The sequence below is a fragment of the Myxine glutinosa genome, chromosome 2 (genome assembly GCF_964187855.1).
Source record: "Myxine glutinosa chromosome 2, kmMyxGlut1.1, whole genome shotgun sequence".
NCBI lineage: Eukaryota > Metazoa > Chordata > Myxini > Myxiniformes > Myxinidae > Myxine > Myxine glutinosa.
In genome coordinates, this window is record NC_136262.1 from 87,164,566 (window position 1) to 87,182,156 (window position 17,591).

The 17,591-nt window shown below is 47.7% G+C and overlaps 1 protein-coding gene across 3 annotated transcripts in view; it reads right to left on the minus strand.

Moving 5' to 3' along the window:
• Positions 1 to 9,809: 9,809 nt before the first annotated feature.
• Positions 9,810 to 17,591, minus strand: part of LOC137421631 (BTB/POZ domain-containing protein 2) — a 93,271-nt gene continuing 85,489 nt past the window's right edge. For all 3 annotated transcript variants that reach the window (XM_068107874.2, XM_068107875.2, XM_078771195.1), the window contains exons 6-8: positions 12,434 to 12,521; positions 12,091 to 12,237; positions 9,810 to 11,938 (exon numbers count right to left, since the gene is read on the minus strand). In XM_068107874.2, the coding sequence (XP_067963975.1) occupies positions 11,777 to 11,938; positions 12,091 to 12,237; positions 12,434 to 12,521 (397 nt within the window). In that variant the 3' untranslated portion in view covers positions 9,810 to 11,776. The remainder of the gene's footprint in view (positions 11,939 to 12,090; positions 12,238 to 12,433; positions 12,522 to 17,591) is intronic.

Consider the following 17,591-nt stretch of genomic DNA (forward strand, 5'->3'; position numbering starts at 1 on the left):
GAAATCGTTTATATTCATTTTTCCCCTCATAAATCTACACTCAATACCCCATAATGACAAAGAGAAAACAGGATTTAAGAAAGTTTTGCAAATTTATTCAAAAGAAAAAACTGAAATATCACATTTACATAAGTATTCAGACCCTTTGTTACGACATTTGAAATTTAGCTCGGATGCCTCCCATTTCTCTTGATCATCTTTGAGATGTTTCGACACCTTGATTGGAGTCCACCTGCAACACTCCACCGATCTGGGCTTTATGGCAGAGTGGCCAGACAGAAGCCGAACAGTACAATCTTGGTTTCATCAGACCACAGAATCTTGTTTCTCAGTCTGAGAGCCCTTTAGGTGCTTTTTTGCAAACTCCAAGCGGGCTTTCATGTGTCTTTCACTGAGGAGAGGCTTCCGTCTGGCCACTCTGCCATATAGCCCAGATCGGTGGAGTGTTGCAGTGATGGTTGTCCTTCTGGAAGTTTCTCCCATCTCCACACAGGATCTCGAGCTCAGCCAGAGTGACCATCGGGTTCTTGGTAACCTCTCTTACCAAGGCCCTTCTCCCCCGATTGCTCTGTTTGGCCGGGCGGCCAGCTCTAGGAAGAGTCCCGGTTGTTCCAAACTTCTTCCATTTAAGAATTATGGAGGCCACTGTGCTCTTGGGAACCTTCAATGCAGCAGAGATTTTTTTTGTAGGCTTCCCCAGATCTGTGCCTCGACACAATCCTGTCTCTGAGCTCTGCAGGCAGTTCCTTCGACCTCATGGCTTGGTTTTTGCTCTGATATGCATCGTCAGCTGTGAGACCTTATATAGACAGGTGTGTGCCTTTCCAAATCATGTCCAATCAATTTAATTTACCACAGGTGGACTCCAATCAAGGTGTAGAAACATCTCAAAGATGATCAAGAGAAATGGGAGGCACCAGAGCTAAATTTCAAGTGTCATAGCAAAGGGTATGAATACTTATGTCAATGTGATATTTCAGTTTTTTCTTTTTAATAAATTTGCAAAACTTTCTAAAATCCTGTTTTCTCTTTGTCATTATGGGGTATTGATCCCTGGTGTTGGGCTAGCGGCTAGAGTGCCGGCTTTAAGGATCCTAGGATCCTGGGTTCGAATCTCGGTTGATCGCTGAATTAACGCCAGGGGGGTTGACTCAGCCTGTCATCCTTCCGAGGTCGGCTAATTGAGTACCAGTTCACTGGTAATTCCCTGTTTGTCGTTAAAGGCGGCAAAAAGGGTTGGCGTCAGGAAGGGCATCCGGCCGTAAAACATTGCTTCAAAAAGGGGACCAAAAAACAACAACAACCACGGTTCCCGAAAAAGGCCAACCCCCGCTTGCGGGGAAAAATGGCCTCTAAACGGTGGTTATTATGGGGTATTGAGTGTGGATTGATGAGGGAAAAAATGAATTTAAACGATTTCAGCATAAGGCTGCAACATAACAAAATGTGAAAAAAGTGAAGGGGTCTGAATACTTTCTGAATGCACTATGTTATAATGACGTAAAGATGAACTGATTAGATTGATGTCAAAGGTCAGAGGTCATGCTAGGTAAACATTCTTGCCAAAATCAAGACTCTGCTCACCTTCACTCTTTCATTCCCCTTTTCTCCTGCCTCTGGAACAAACTCCCCCACTCCCTGCAATCCCACTCATCCCTCCAGGTCTTTAAAACAGCTGTTCACCACCATCTCTTGTCTTCCCCCATCCAAAACCTTGATCTTTTCTACCCCCGCTAATTTCACCCCAGATCCACTTTTTTGAAATACCAACTTCTTTCCTGGAAGTCCTTGCAGTGTCCTTGTGTTTTATACTTCAACCTTAATCTTGTGTTTTATACTTCAACCTTCAACCTTAATTTTAAATATATTAAAACTTCCACCTGTTGTAAACAAGTCCTGGAAGATGATGGTGGTTAAAATTAATTCCCTAATATGGCAAGAATTGAGGTGTGAGCCACATGGTGTTTGTATACTGTTGTACTACCTCGACTTGAGCCCCAAAACACCACTTGGAGCTCTTCACCCTTCAGTATGGTGAAGAACTCGGCCAAAACCCCCAAATCCCAAAATTACAATTTCACAGGGAGTTGCTATCCTGACCCCCAAAGCGATTGCTAAGATCCAATATTCTGCACTCAAAACCTGAAGAGGTAAGGGGGTGGCATGGCATTGATGGGTGGATTGCTTTTCAATATTTGAGCTCAAGCTATACAAACGTCAAAACGCATCTTGAGGGAAGAAAATTTGTACACAACATTTCTTGCTGCAAACTACAAATGGATAAATGACGAAATAGCAAAGAAACGTCATTTGCACTTTGGCACTCATCTTTCTAGACTCTAGATGATTCCCACCACACGTCATGGGGACGAGGCCCTCCTTCACTTGGAATAGTGCCGAAGAGCAGGCAGACCAATCATCTGCATTCTTATTTCCATCTATTGAATTGGAAACGGATAACCTGTTTATGATGCATAGGTTTGTCAGACTTCAAAATGACCACATGTGATCACGAGATGCCATTTTTAAAATTGCAATGCATTATTGTACTTCAGCTTTTTAAGTTGGGAAATGGATCTTCGTAAAACTTTTAGAGATTCATCAGTCCGCCGGGGAGGTTTAGCCAAAAAAAACAAAGCGCTAATTTCACCCCAATTCCACTTTTTTGAAATACCAACTTCTGTCCTGGGTGTCCTTGTGTTTTATACTTCTCCCTCCCCCCCTTCCCCCAAGCCCTCTCCCTTCCACACATCTCCCTGCTCTCAAATGTTGTGTTTGTGTGCTTCCCCTTCTCTCCCCATCTTGTCTTCCGCTCCCTCTTTTTATATATTTTGTTTGTCTGGTTGATTTGCTTGTGAAGTAAATGTTAGCTCTTTCACGAGCCTCGATTCAGTATACAACAACAACAACAACAACAACAACAACAACAAAAAAAAAAAGAAAGAAAAAGCCTTTGCAGCTATGAGAAAGGTGATATATTAAATGATCCCCGACCACATTATTTAGTGGGTGTAGGGAAGTGTTTTAGACCACCACAAGAATTAGGGAAAAAAAATTAGTTTATTAGTCAGGACAACTTGGATGTTCATCAGCCTGCGGTGAAGCGTAGCCGAGCTCGCTTCTTCAGGTGGCTCTTCTTCTTCTTCCACAGGAAATGGTGAACATTTTGGCCCAAAAGAACAATTTAAACCTGATGTAAAATTTGCCAAAAGCAATACAGTACTCGGGTTAGTAAAAGAAATACACGACTGTCTGCAATCCCTCGTCTTTACAAAAAAACAAGCTAGGCCAAGGAAAGAATCAAGGGGTGAACTTCATTGCAGTCTGCTAGTGTTGGTCTTCACACCACGGTCACAACTTTTACTGCCATTGTCATGGCTCCAATTATTCCCACCTTGTGGGGTCAGCCTAGGAAAATTAATGGGCCAAGTCGTTCAATGAAGCAACTTGTTAGGCCTGATGCTCAACTAAAGGTGGTAGCAGTAATTTGTTCAGGGTGGCAGTGATAACTCGCCTTCTCTTCATGAAAAACACGGATATTTAACAATTCAAACTAGAACGACACTCAGTAGGGCACATGCCTCTACCAGGCTGAACAGTTCACGTTTTGTATCCCACCGATAGGCTGGATATGGAGCAGGACCTGAACTAAAATCGAATCGGCTTGTTCTCGTCACCTAACCAACTCATCCACCACGTTTCATCCGAATCCGTCCACAACTTGAGATATTCTGCTATATATCGTTTTTGGCTCCATTTCTCAATTGTGAAGAATCACTAAAAATTCTCAGATCCGGATCTTCACCAAAATCTAATCAATTCCCTCTTGTCGCATACCCAACTTGTCCACAAAATTCCACCCGAATCCATCCATAATCTGTTGCGATATACTGCTCACAGACAGACAAACAACATAAAAAGAAGCGTTACGCCTGGGTCCCCCGTCGGTGAAGTGATGTGAGTTGACAAAGTGGAAGACGCAAGGCGGCCATCTTGGATTTTGACTTGGCGACATGTATGTCTTCGGTGCAGACATACATGGCGGCGGCCATCTTGGATTTTGACGTGGCGGCCCAATTTTCAATGGCGTTCTCCCTTATGCGTAGATACACCCACACACCAGATTAGAAGTTAGTAGTTCGTTTATTTTTCAAGATATTTTGCTCACAAGGTTTAGACATATATATGGTGGCGGCTGTGGTGAAAATGTACCAAAGTTGAACCCAGGTGAGATGCTCACTTAAACCGCTGAGCGGCGTCTATAAGACCTCGGACGTCCGCGACTCGAGGCCACTCCTGCGACATTATACAATGACGTAGAATTGAATGGTACGTACCCACTTATATTCTAGGCTTGCTTGCATTGACTGATATATTCAATCTTTCACATATGATGCCTAGATCCTGACATATATATTGCATGATGTATTTTACAGGATGATGCAAAGATCTGATTGAGATTAAACCTACATATGGGACAAGTTGTGGACTTGGTTGATTTTCACAACACTTAATCTCAATCAATGATCTGCGGAAATGGCGGGACACGAGTCTGGCGATGGCCGGATGAACGCAGATCTCAGACGAGCGTTTCCCAACATTCTCCACGCTCCTGCGAGGCCCACCTCGGAGAAGAATGACCAGCGGAGGACCCGTCGAGCTAGCTCCAGCCACGGAGCTCCGACTACTCTCGCTGCCGGTCTGCCTCGAAGGGACCGGATGCGTTGGGACCTCGCAAGCATTTTGCGGAACCGCGTCATCAAAGCGCGAACTGCTCTCCTGAGGCCCGAACGCCGGAGCAGGCGTGACGGACTCCGGCAAGACGCCTGGAGAATGATGCTACTGGGCAACGCCCTGCGGCCGAAACCCCGTCGGAACGACGGACCCGCTTGGAGCCGAAGGTACGAGTCTAGCCTCGGTTGCTCGAAACGCTAACGGCTCCGTCCGAGAGAATCATCCTAGATTTGCGTGCCTCGGCCCGAGATGAGATTCCCACGCGAGTGTTCACGACTCCCATGTCTGCCATGCCTCACACGGCCGGCCTACCCGACCAACTGATTTGCGTGCCTCGGCCCGAGATGAGATTCCCACGCGAGTGTTCACGACTCCCATGTCTGCCATGCCTCACACGGCCGGCCTACCCGACCAATCGCTGCTCGGTGGAATCACCTCCTACGCGAAGCCGCACGCTGCGCCCATCGCGGGCACCACTCTGCGAGGCCGGCGATTCCGATCGCTGCTCGTCGGAATCACCTCCTACGCGCTAATTGCGCACTGCGCCCATCGCGGGCACAACCCGACCAATCGCTGCTCGGTGGAATCACCTCCTACGCGCGAATCGCGCGCTGCCCCCATCACGGGCACAACCTGACCAATCGCTGCTCGGTGGAATCACCTCCTACGCGCGAATCGCGCACTGCGCCCATCGCAGGCACTACTCTGTGGGGCCGGCGATTCTGATCGCGGCTCGTCGGAATCACCTCCTACACGCGAATCGTATGCGATTCCCCTCGCAGGCCGTACCCTGCGAGGCCGGCGGCCCCGATTGCTGCTGGTCGGAATCCCACCTACGCGTGGCTACTCAACGAAGCCGGCGAACTCCGCTGCCCAGAATCGCCTCAATGCATGAAGCTCGCTTGGCAAGAGGCTCGCTTGATTGCTGCTGGTCGGAATCCCACCTACGCGTGGCTACTCAACGAGGCCGGCGAACTCCGCTGCCCGGAATCGCCTCAATGCATGAAGCTCGCTTGGCAAGAGGCTCGCTTGGCACCATTCAAGGACTCGCCGCACCCCGGATGAGTTTCTAAGGACGTCGAGCGGGACCTTCATAGACTTTCACAGCACTCGGGCATTAATAGATGATCATATACCATATGTATTCTATATGACTAACTATGTCTAAAACTCCGGACAAAACACGGCCCGAAAGCTATCAAACAAGACGCTACTTCAGGACGTGATATGTATTCGATCCTTTGGCCCGAAAGCTATCAAACGAGACGCTACTTCAGGACGTGATATGTATAACACGGTCCGAAGGCTATCAAACGAGACGCTACTTCAGGACGTGATATGTATTCAATCCTTTGGCTCAAAAGCTATCAAACGAGACGCTACTTCAGGACGTGATATGTATTCGATCCTTTGGCCCGAAAGCTATCAAACAAGACGCTACTTCAGGACGTGCAGTTTATCGCTGCCAAGCGTGCTCGCCCACTCGACTCGGCGTGCCGCACTGGTTCAACGGGCCGAGCTCGACTTTCGGTTTTCCCTCGAACGCAGTGCGCCCTAGATAATACAATTCACTCGTCGGCCGGGTTCGTATTCCGTACACCAATCTCGAGCCCGCTCGAATGCTGGTGCCCAATGGACGCGAGACTATAGATTTCGGTGTGCTACTTTACTCCGTCTGGGGATACCGCTCAGCTGGAACTCGCCATCAAACCCGCCCGCACGCGACCGAACCAATTGATGACGTCATCGACTAATCACGCGTTTGCCCTACAGCGCCATTAACTGCTTCCCGCGCTTGCGTCATCAGAGTACGTCTACCTGAGTTCGTCTACCTGGGTACCTCTACAGATAGCAAAAATACTCAACCTGACCGCACCTGCCGAAAAGTGCGTGTCATAACGTGGCGGCCTTTGAGGGCGACTAGCCAACATCGAGGACTTATGCCGTTAATCGATATGTCATGGGGCATTTGGGAGTACACGGTGACCCCCATGAGATGGTAACATTGAGCGTTGCGCCCGACTCCCTTGTCTCCTGAGCAAGCCACGCGGGCACCGTCCCGCCCGTTCGCCCTTGACTGGGCTTGTTGCTTCTAGGACAGGGCTCTTGGCTCGCCTCCACGACACATTTCGAGACTGCGAGACGCCTTGCCCGGCCACTGCCTGTTTGCGTTTCCCTCTGACCCAGACTGTGAAGGTCGCTCGACTTCGGTACGCGGCGCGCGGCTGCTATCTCAAAACTAGAAAAACGGGGGGGGGGGGGGGGGGATGGATGAGTGAGGGGGTGAGATGATGGACAATCCATCCGGGACGTTCTCTCGCTTTGAGTCCATGGATGGACAATCCATCCGGGACATTCTCTCGGTTTGTCAATGGGACAATCCATCCATCCGGGACATCCTCTCGGTATGTCAATAGGACGGGCCATGGATGGACAATCCATCCGGGACGTTCTCTCGGTAGCCGGTATAGCCGATCTTCTCCGATCCTCTGAGCGCTGTACTGCAGGACGGGATTGCCGTATGCATCGCGGAGGTTCTGCGCGCTTCGCTGGGGAGGCGCGTTTCGGTCGTTTTGTCGTCCATCCGGGACGTTCTCTCGGTAGCCGGTATAGCCGATCTTCTTCGATCCTCCGAGCGCTGTACTGCAGGACGGGATTGCCGTATGCATCGCGGAGGTTCTGCGCGCTTCGCTGGGGAGGCACATTTCGGTCATTTTGTGCGTCGTCAGTTTCGGTCGTTTTGTGCGTCGTCGTAATCTGCCATGCCGGTCGTTCGGGCAGCCTTCGGAGGGCGCTCGTGGCAAACGTATATTTGCCGGAGCTTGTAATTCGTACGCGCTGCCGTCAGAGGGCGCTCGGGTCTCGTGAGAAGGATCGCTGCCAACGGTAGTTTCACGTGCCGAAGCAAGAGTTTGTAATTCGTATGAGCTGCCGTCAGAGGGCGCTCGAGTCTCGTGATTTCAAAAAGGGCTGCTGCCGGTATCGAGTAACTCTTGTTATGGCTCTCATCGATTCTCTCCCTCGGCAATTCCATGACATGGATCTAACATGGATCGACCATGTACCCTTGGGAGCCTAGGCAGGTACAGACTTACTGTAATGGACTTACTGTAATGGCCTCCTGTCATGTAATCTTACTTACTGTTACAGCTTACTGTAAAGAGGCTTACTGATTTACACATCTTCCACATCGACACATCTTCCTGTAATGTGTTGCATTGCAACGAATGGACATTCGCTCTTCGACAAGGTACAACTTATCCTATCTAGCTACTGTGCCGACGACCCCACTGTAAGACTAGACTATTGTGACCCAGGCTATGAGTGCGCCTAGGGAACATCTGCCGTCCCTCCCGTTGCCTGATACACCCCTGCCTGAAGCAGTGAAGGCACTGAGGTGCCCCTCCGACACCTGCCTCCAGCGGCTACTCCGAAGCAGGGGACTCCGGGCTTGGGGATGTCGTACCTGGTAGTTTCCGAACCTGTGCTGGCAGGGTAATTCGCCACCCTGACCGCTACGGATGGACCGACTGACCTGTAATAATAATAATGGATTTATTTTATATAGCGCTTTCCAGGAAGCCCTAAAGACGCTTTGACAGAGTGCGAAACATAAAACAATTGCACAAAGACAAGAATCAATAGGGAAATATTTCTTTGACACCCCAATAATGATATAATGACTTCCTTAATCCATTAATGCTGACGCGCGCTCGCTTCCTGCCTAGCGGCAGTATAGTTCTAACGGCGGGGAGAATGTGGTGAAAATGTACCAAAGTTGAACCCAGGTGAGATGCTCACTTAAACCGCTGAGCGGCGTCTATAAGACCTCGGACGTCCGCGACTCGAGGCCACTCCTGCGACATTATACAATGACATGTAGAATTGAATGGTACGTACCCACTTATATTCTAGGCTTGCTTGCATTGACTGATATATTCAATCTTTCTCATATGATGCCTAGATCCTGACATATATATTGCATGATGTATTTTACAGGATGATGCAAAGATCTGATTGAGATTAAACCTACATATGGGACAAGTTGTGGACTTGGTTGATTTTCACAACAGCGGCCATCTTGGATTTTGACGTGGCGACCCAATTTTCAATAGCGTTCTTCCTTATGCCTAGATACACCCACACACCAGATTAGAAGTTGGTACTTCGCTTATTACCTTCGCAAAAGCGGAAGGTTATGTTTTGATCGCTGTGTATTTATTTGTATGTCTGTGTGTGTGTGTGTATGTTATTCGCATAACTCAAAAAGTATTCAACCGAATTGCATGAAATTTGGTGGGATGATTGGTTATTATACGGGACACATTTGATTAGATTTTGGGAGCAATCGGGTCAAAGGTCAAGGTCAAGGTCACGAAAAGGTCAAAATCGTATTTTTACCAAGTACAGAACAGTAGCTGCGGCGAAGGTATGCGCTCTACCGAGTGCCCGTTCTAGTTTTTCAAGATATTCCACTCACAAGGTTCAGACATACATGGCGGCGGCCATCTTGGATTTTGACGTGGCGACCCAATTTTCAAGAGCGTTATTGCTTATACATAGATACACCCACACACCAGAATAGAAGTTGGTACTTCGTTTATTTTTCAAGATATTCCGCTCAAGGTTCAGACATACATGGCGGTGGCCATTTTGGATTTTGACGTGGGTTGCACCCACACCAAATTGGAATTCGGTCCTTCGCTCGCGCACGCACGCACGGACGGAAGGGAAAACCATAGTCCCCCTTTCGCTCCGCGGTGTGACGGGGGACAAAAAAACAGGGTCGAATACATAACCTCCATCCACCTTCGGTGCTGGAGGTAAATTATCCGCAAGATTTTTATTGGTAATTGCCGAATTGACAGCTTAAACCTTGAGGGTAGAAATTAATTATAAGCCCTTGCTTCAAGTTTTGCCCACCTAACAAACCCTAAAGGGCGTTCCTCATCGATCTGTCGCTCAAAGATCTCGCAACAGGTAAAAATGCAAACTTCGACTCGACGTTAAGCACCGTATTCACACAAGAAGTTTGTAATATTAACACACAAACTAAAAATAAATACAAATAAGCCTCAACTTAAATATTTTATTACATTCTTTGTTACAGTTCAGCATTTCCATTTTCAAAAGCTCAAGCATTTGGAATTGGTAATGAAAACTGGACAGCACTGATTTCCACCACTTTTAAGTGCGAGAATTACATACAATGAGAGAGTCGAGAGATTGTGGACGAAACTCTACACCAGCACGTGCATCAAAATAAATCAATGGTGCTAAAGCTAGCTAGAGAACGAAGCCCAAACATTACATAGCGTGTCCAAAACGAGTCAAGTCAAATATGATGGTTTACTGAGCGGGTAAAGTGCGGAGGTCGTGCTCGAGGTCAGCCGAAAGCACGAGCTCTCAAAGTCACCGCAAATGCGTCATTATAACAGCACGTACAAAAGCGAAAATGCAAGATGACCAAGGTTCGATTGCTGTACCATAGATGCAATAGGTTTGAAATGTCAAGTCGAGATAGCGCACGGTGGCGACTCGCCCGCACGGGCCGGAATATTCACATCGGCGAATGCACGAACAGCGTGCTAGGCCATACTGACCTTGCGCAAAGAAAGCAAATCTTTTACCACCAAAACTGCCTGGATAGGAAAGATTGTTTTTTTAGGTGCGTCCTACACCCAGATACATGGCCTATGCGAGTCAGTCATTGGTGGATTAAGGAAAGAGAGAAAGAGTTTCAGTGTCGGACAGGCAGAACATCTTTCACGAGAACTGTACAAATTAAACAGTCTTCCGCTTAAAAGTCAAACTTGAAACGATGGACAAACGCATCTTCACGTAAGCATCCTGGGAATGAAATCAGTCGTACAGAGCTTTTTCAACAAAATTCATAGAAAGGTCTGATGAAATCTCCAATAGTTGAAGAACAACGTTGGCACAGCAGCCATCTTGCAGATTATCGGGAAAATGTCTGTGCTGCCGAGAAGGGGGACATAAAGGCTCATACGGCGACGCTGATTCATGAGAAAAAGATGCTGGTGTTGACAAACACAGACAAAGGACATAGCGATGAGGAGTAAAAATTGCAAGACTCGTACTCTCGGTGCACAGGGGCATGCGTAGAGTTTCCAATGATTTGACAAAATCAGCTCGATTACAACAGGGGAAATGTTTCGCCAAAAGAGCGGCTGCGCCAAAACAAAATTTGCACTTGGACTGCACCGTGTCGGTTCTCGCATCACATTTTTCATTTAGCGAAACAACTTTGAGCAAACATTCATCATGCCGTTGGAGGAGGCTTGGCCTTTCACACTATTAACCAAGCACGAGAGAATGTTTGATGGCATTGGTCCTTTGGTGTTTACAAAGCTCACTCGACAAAACCTACGCACGTTTTGATCGATTTGTAACAGCAGCAAAATATAACGGTTCATACTTTGCTTTGCAGCGGCTTCGGTTTGATCGAGCAAATAGACCTCCGAGATCACCATCAAGGAATTCTTCCCTCTCCCCTCCTGCTTGTCATCCCAAAAAATTATATATTATCAGACAAAGACCATTTTTAAGTTATAAAGTTTCACACCGATGATAGGAGAGACACTGTAATACTGCGTTCTAACATTATGAAAGAAGAGACGGCAACAAATCCCTCCTGCGCCATCGACCCGCACCTCGACGAGCGGCGCTCATCACATCACGGAGCATTTGGTAAAGGTATAACAATGAGGTGTAGAGAACCCAATCATTTCTAGCCAAACGTGCCGCACAGAAGAACCAGAGCACTTTCCATGCACTGGACGGACATTAAACCGCCAGTGTCTCGCTATCCAGACACGTCACGCACTAACCACACTGCGTGTGGCTGTTCAATATAAAGCACATTCCCGATACCCGCGGATCTCCAATAGCCCGACAAGAGAGTCGAAAGATGCCTAAACCAACTCGGCCTTCCTCGCAGCACCCAAACTCATTCCTGGTAACAATCGAAAATCCCCTACTAGCCCACAAGCATGGTCCCAAGCACGGTAGGCATTGTTACCTATGTGTAAAATATTATCTCTGGAATCTGACCGTCCTCCACGGACGTGCCGTTATTGTTCCCAGCGGCATAGCAGAAGGTGAAGCACGTCTTGAAACCTGTTGTCTGCGATTCCTGGATGACTTTACGCAGCCCTTTTGTGCCGTAGTGAGAGTCAGGCCCCTGAATCGTGAAAAGACGCATAGGACATTATGATGGAATTTCCAGACGAAAATAAAACCGACACTCAAGGGGAAGAAAAGCACAAACACCACCATTAGGCATTGGACCAAAACACAGGAAAGATTGGTGGATGGAGCATAGTGCATGCCAACCTTTAAAGTTGCGGAGGCCGTGTAGTTGACGTTGGGCAGAATTTCAATGGGGTCCTTGAACATGACACGAAAAGTATTGGCCGAGCCATCGCAGCTGAAGCCTGTATCGTTCTGACCAAGGATCGTATTGCTCTCCGTGTGCAGGATCTGGTGATCAGTCAGGTCGCACCAAGGGGGAAGTTCAGCACAAACACACATTCTTTCAAAGCAAAAGCAGCATTAGTGTGAAAGTCAAGTAACAAACTCCGTTTCAGGTCATAAAAACCACTTTAATGATTTATTTATCAATTACGACAAGGGCAATGTCATTGGCTAACACTTTGATATCCCTTTTCCACTTTACCTGGATATTTACTTGGTAGTCTGTCGGCCCGTGTATGGATCCGTAGAGACCAAAACCCACCACAAACACTCTTCTGTTCACTGTAAACCTGCGGTGTTACAAAAGCTCAGCATCATCAATCTTAACAGGCCACATCTGTTTGTATTAAAAGTTATCCTTATCTTACCTGCACACTTACCATGCCCGATCTATACACCATTGAAACTCACTACAAACCACCTTTAGAGGCCATTTTTCGCCGCAGAGTGGGGGTTGGCCTTTTTTTGCGCACCGTGGTCCCCTTTTTGAAGCAATGTTTTATGGCCGGATGCCCTTCCTGCCGCCAACCCTGTTAGTCGCCTCTTGCGACGACACGGGGAATTACCAGTGAACTGGTACTCAATTTGCCGACCTCGGAAGGATGACAGGCTGAGTCAACCCCCCTGGTGTTAATTCAGCGATCGACCGGGATTCAAACCCAGGATCCTGGGATCCCAAGCCGGCACCCTAACCGCTAAGCCAACACCAGGCTTGTTCTCGTCACCAAATAACTTCATACCATTGAAACACACTAAACACCGCTTTTGCCTATCTGCAGTAAGCACCACACAGGCCTTAAGTGCTACGAGGCTATGATTCTGTGACTCGGAATCCAAACGTATGGTGAGTAAACGCAGATCTGAGCATGTCGTACGATGTACAAATGGACTATTTCCATCCGCAGGTGTCGAAATGATTAGATGCACAGATTAAACTTTTTTGAAGGTCATGTTGTGCACAAGGAATATTAGTGGGTTCAAAAAAAATATATCAAAACACTTCCACTAACAAGCCATCAGTGGAGTTCCTACACAGTCAAAGCTTGCCTTTATCTTGAGGAGGAAAAACGAAGTAAAATAAGATGAGGCGCAGGCAGCTGCTTACACGATACACCAATGAAGGAATCCCCAAACTTTGTTGGTAGAAAGGCATATTTACCCACGCCAAAGGAGAGGTCAGTTTGTTTGGATATTTGGGTTGGGTCAGTTTGGGTCAGTTTGTTTGCCGGTCTATACATAATGTGCTAACGTAGGCCACAAACGCCACATGGTGTCAGCCAGTATTACAAGTTATCTTTTTTCAACCGAGTACCTCCACAAAGTATTTTGAATTAGAATGTGAGTACATCTACAAATCATGTACTATTACAATGCCAGCATGTCTATACATGATGTACTATTAAGAATGTGAGTACATCTGTAAAGTACGTAGTATAAAAATACATAGTCACGTGAAAAAGTAAGTACACCCCATGTAAAGTTTTGACTTTTTCAACATATTTCAACATACAGCTATTTGATCTTCATTTCGACAATATTGATAGATAAAGGTGATATAATATAACAAATATCATGAAACATTTACATTTTGTAGTCCATTGTATAATTTAAATAAACATAAATGCAAATTTCGCATGTGGAAAAAGTAAGTACACCCCTACATTTATCACTACTTCAAATACCTAAAATTAGAATCAGGTGCACCAGCTCAGGTGCAAATGATTAGAACATCGTTAGAGAGGATCTTGGAGGAACCTGTCTTATTTAAACCTCAGACATTTAGTTTGGTTTGCTATTTGTTGTTGAAGTGTGCGGCCTCACCATGCCTAGATCAAAAGAGCTCTCTGAGGCCTTCAGAAAGAAGGTTATAGATGCCTACGAGTCTGGGAAGGGATTTAAAAAGATCTCCAAACAATTTGAAATCAATCATTCGACTGTCCGGAAGATCATCTACAAGTGGAAAAGATTCCAAACAACTGCCAACTTGTTCAGGCCAGGCCGCCCCAGCATGTTCAGCCCGAGGGCAGACTGCAAGATGCTGAAATAAGTCTCTAAGAACCCCAGAATGTCATCACGGGACCTACAGGTAGCTCTTGCCACTGTTGATGTCAAAGTGCACGAGTCTACCATTAGAAAGAGGCTGCACAAATTAGATCTACATGGGAGGTGTGCCAGCAGGAAACCTTTGCTGTCCAGAAAGAACATCAGGGGAAAACCAAAAAGGTTTTCCGGTCCGGTCGTGAGAGGACGCTGGCGTCGTTTGCTCGCCGCTTCTCTGACTGGACCATTGTCCGTGTCTTGCTTTCCTGGTGGTCGTGGCGGATTTATGGCCATTGAGTCTTCCTCTGCGCGGTCCCGGCTCTGCTCTGCTGCTCCGGGCTTCACCTGCTCGGCTCCATCGCTGTTTCCTCGGGCCCACTCCCGTTGGTTGTGTCGATTGTTTCGCCTCCTCACCCTTGGCCGCGTGCTCGCTTTGCCTTCGCTCCTGCTGGCATGGCTCTGCGGTACTCTGCCGCAAGGCTTCTCCTGCTTAAAACCCGCTCCACCCCATCATGCATCTCTGCAATCAGATCGAATGGACTCCTGCGTCGACCCAGGTACATTCACCGTGGCTCCGGTCGTAAGTTTGTTTATTTACAATCAGGTCACTCCATCCCCATCCTCTGGTCGGCTCAGCGCACTCCCACTCATCGTCCCAACACACCTGGTCACAACAACGCACAAAATCGCACCTCCTGTCTGCGAACCCTGGCCAAATCACCTGGATTCATACCCGCCGTACAAAACAACATCAAGCTCACCCTGTTCAATACCCGGTCCCTCAACAACAAATGCCTCATCCTGAACGACTACATCCTGGAAAATAAACTGGACTTTCTCTGTCTCACTGAGACCTGGCAACAACCACTGGACTACTACACGCTCAACCTCACCACACCCAATGGATATTCTTACATCAATAAACCACGCTCGGAGGGCCGAGGTGGTGGAATTGCCGTTATTCACCGACAAGACATCAAGACCAACCTCATCTCCATCTCATCTGCTCCATCATTTGAACACCTGGCTTTTAAACTCTCTGGTCACACACAGTCAGTCATGGCTGTTGTCTACCGCCCTCCCAAACCACACCCATCATTCCTGTCTGACTTCTCCTACTTTCTGACCCAGCTATGTTCCCTCTCCCCCTCAATCCTCCTCCTTGGTGATTTCAATATCCACATGGACTCCACTGACTCCACGCTAACCACTGACTTCACTGATTTACTCACCTGCTTTAACCTCACTCAACATGTCAACTTTCCTACCCATAACCGTGGTCACATTTTGGACCTTGTCTGCTCTACTGGACTAATTTTGCACCATCTCTCTGGCTCCGACCTCACTCTCTCTGACCACCTAGCCATCACTCTGACCATCAACATCCCCACCCCAGCACCAAGGCATTATCGCACTATCAACTTCCGTAAGCTAAACGCTTTTTCACCTGCCTCATTCTCATCGACCCTCTCTGAAAAAATGTCCACTTCTCCCTTCGTTGACCTCCACACCCCTTCTGACCTCACTGACTACTACAACCACACTCTCTCTTCCTGCCTTGACCAAATTGCGCCTATAAAAACCAAAACAGTTTCTTTCACCCATTCTGCTCCCTGGTTTACCCCTGAGCTCCGCCTAATGAAAACTCGTGCTCGCCAACTTGAAAGACTCCGCAATAAAACAGGTCTCACAGTTCACTCCCAGGCCTACAAGGACCACATTCAACACTATAAAGATGCCCTCTCCCGCGCCCGCTCCGCCTACTACTCTCAAATTATCCACTCTGGCTCCGGAAACCCAAAAGCACTCTTCTCTACAATAAACAAACTCCTCAGCCCCCTGAACACCACCACCCAGTCATTCACAATAGACAACTGCATCTCCTTCCTTTCATTCTTCCAACGCAAAATTGAAAACATCTACAACAGCTTGACCACCGCCGCACCCGCTCCCCCTCAAACCACCTGCCCCCCCTTATCCTGCCATCCCCTGTCTCAATTCTCCCCAGTCTCCCCTACTGACCTCTCTGAACTCCTCATCGGAATGAAAACTGCCACCTGCACTCTTGACCCCATCCCCTCCAGCTTTGTCAAGGCCTCCCTTCCTGCTCTTTCTCCACTTATCATTGCAACAATAAACTCCTCCCTGTCTACAGGCATCGTCCCACCATCCCTCAAAATTGCTGCTGTTACCCCCATTCTGAAAAAACCTGGACTAAACCCTGACACCCTAAATAACTTCAGACCCATCTCCAACCTACCCTTTCTGTCAAAGGTTTTGGAACGCGCTGTAGCCACTCAACTCAAGCATCACCTCTCTGCCAATAACCTGTATGAAACATTCCAATCCGGATTCCGGTCCAACCACAGTACTGAAACTGCTCTCCTCAAAATCACCAACGACCTTCTCCTCTCCTCTGATGCTGGCAACCTCAACATTCTCATCCTCCTCGACCTCAGCGCTGCCTTTGACACCATCGATCACACCATCCTCCTCACCCGACTTGAAACCACCTTTAACATTACCGGCACTGCCCTCTCTTGGATTAAATCATACCTCTCTGACAGACGTCAGTTCATCTCCATCAATAACTGCAAATCCCCCACTGCTCCCCTCCCCCAAGGTGTCCCCCAAGGTTCAGTTCTTGGCCCCCTCCTCTTTATCCTTTACCTGTCCCCCCTCGGTCACTTAATCCGCCGTCATGGTCTCCAATTCCACTGCTTCGCCGATGACATCCAGCTTTTCATCTCCACCAAGTCCATCTCCACCGCCACCCACTCTATCCTGACAAACTGCATCACTGAAATAAAATCCTGGCTTCAAATCAACTTCCTCAAACTTAACTGTGATAAATCTGAAATAATCATCATTGGCCCAAAAACGCTCACCAAGTCCACCCATAACTTTGCCCTCAACATCGACGGTTTCCCAGTGTCCACCTCCCCTCACATCCGGAATCTTGGCATCATCTTTGACCAAACCCTCTCCTTCGACAAATACACTAAACAGATCACAAAGACAGCCTTCTTCCACCTGAAAAACATCGCCCGTCTCCGTCCATCCCTCTCCTCTGTGGCTGCAGAAACCCTCATCCACGCCTTCATCACTTCCCGTCTGGACTACTGCAATAGCCTCCTTTATGGTTCACCCTCAACAATCACCAATAAACTCCAATACATTCAGAACTCCGCTGCCCGTCTACTCACCCATTCCCGGACCCGTGACCACATCACCCCCGTCCTTTACAAGCTTCACTGGCTCCCCATCTCCCAGAGAATCCAGTACAAAATCCTCCTCTTGACCTACAAAGCCCTCCATAA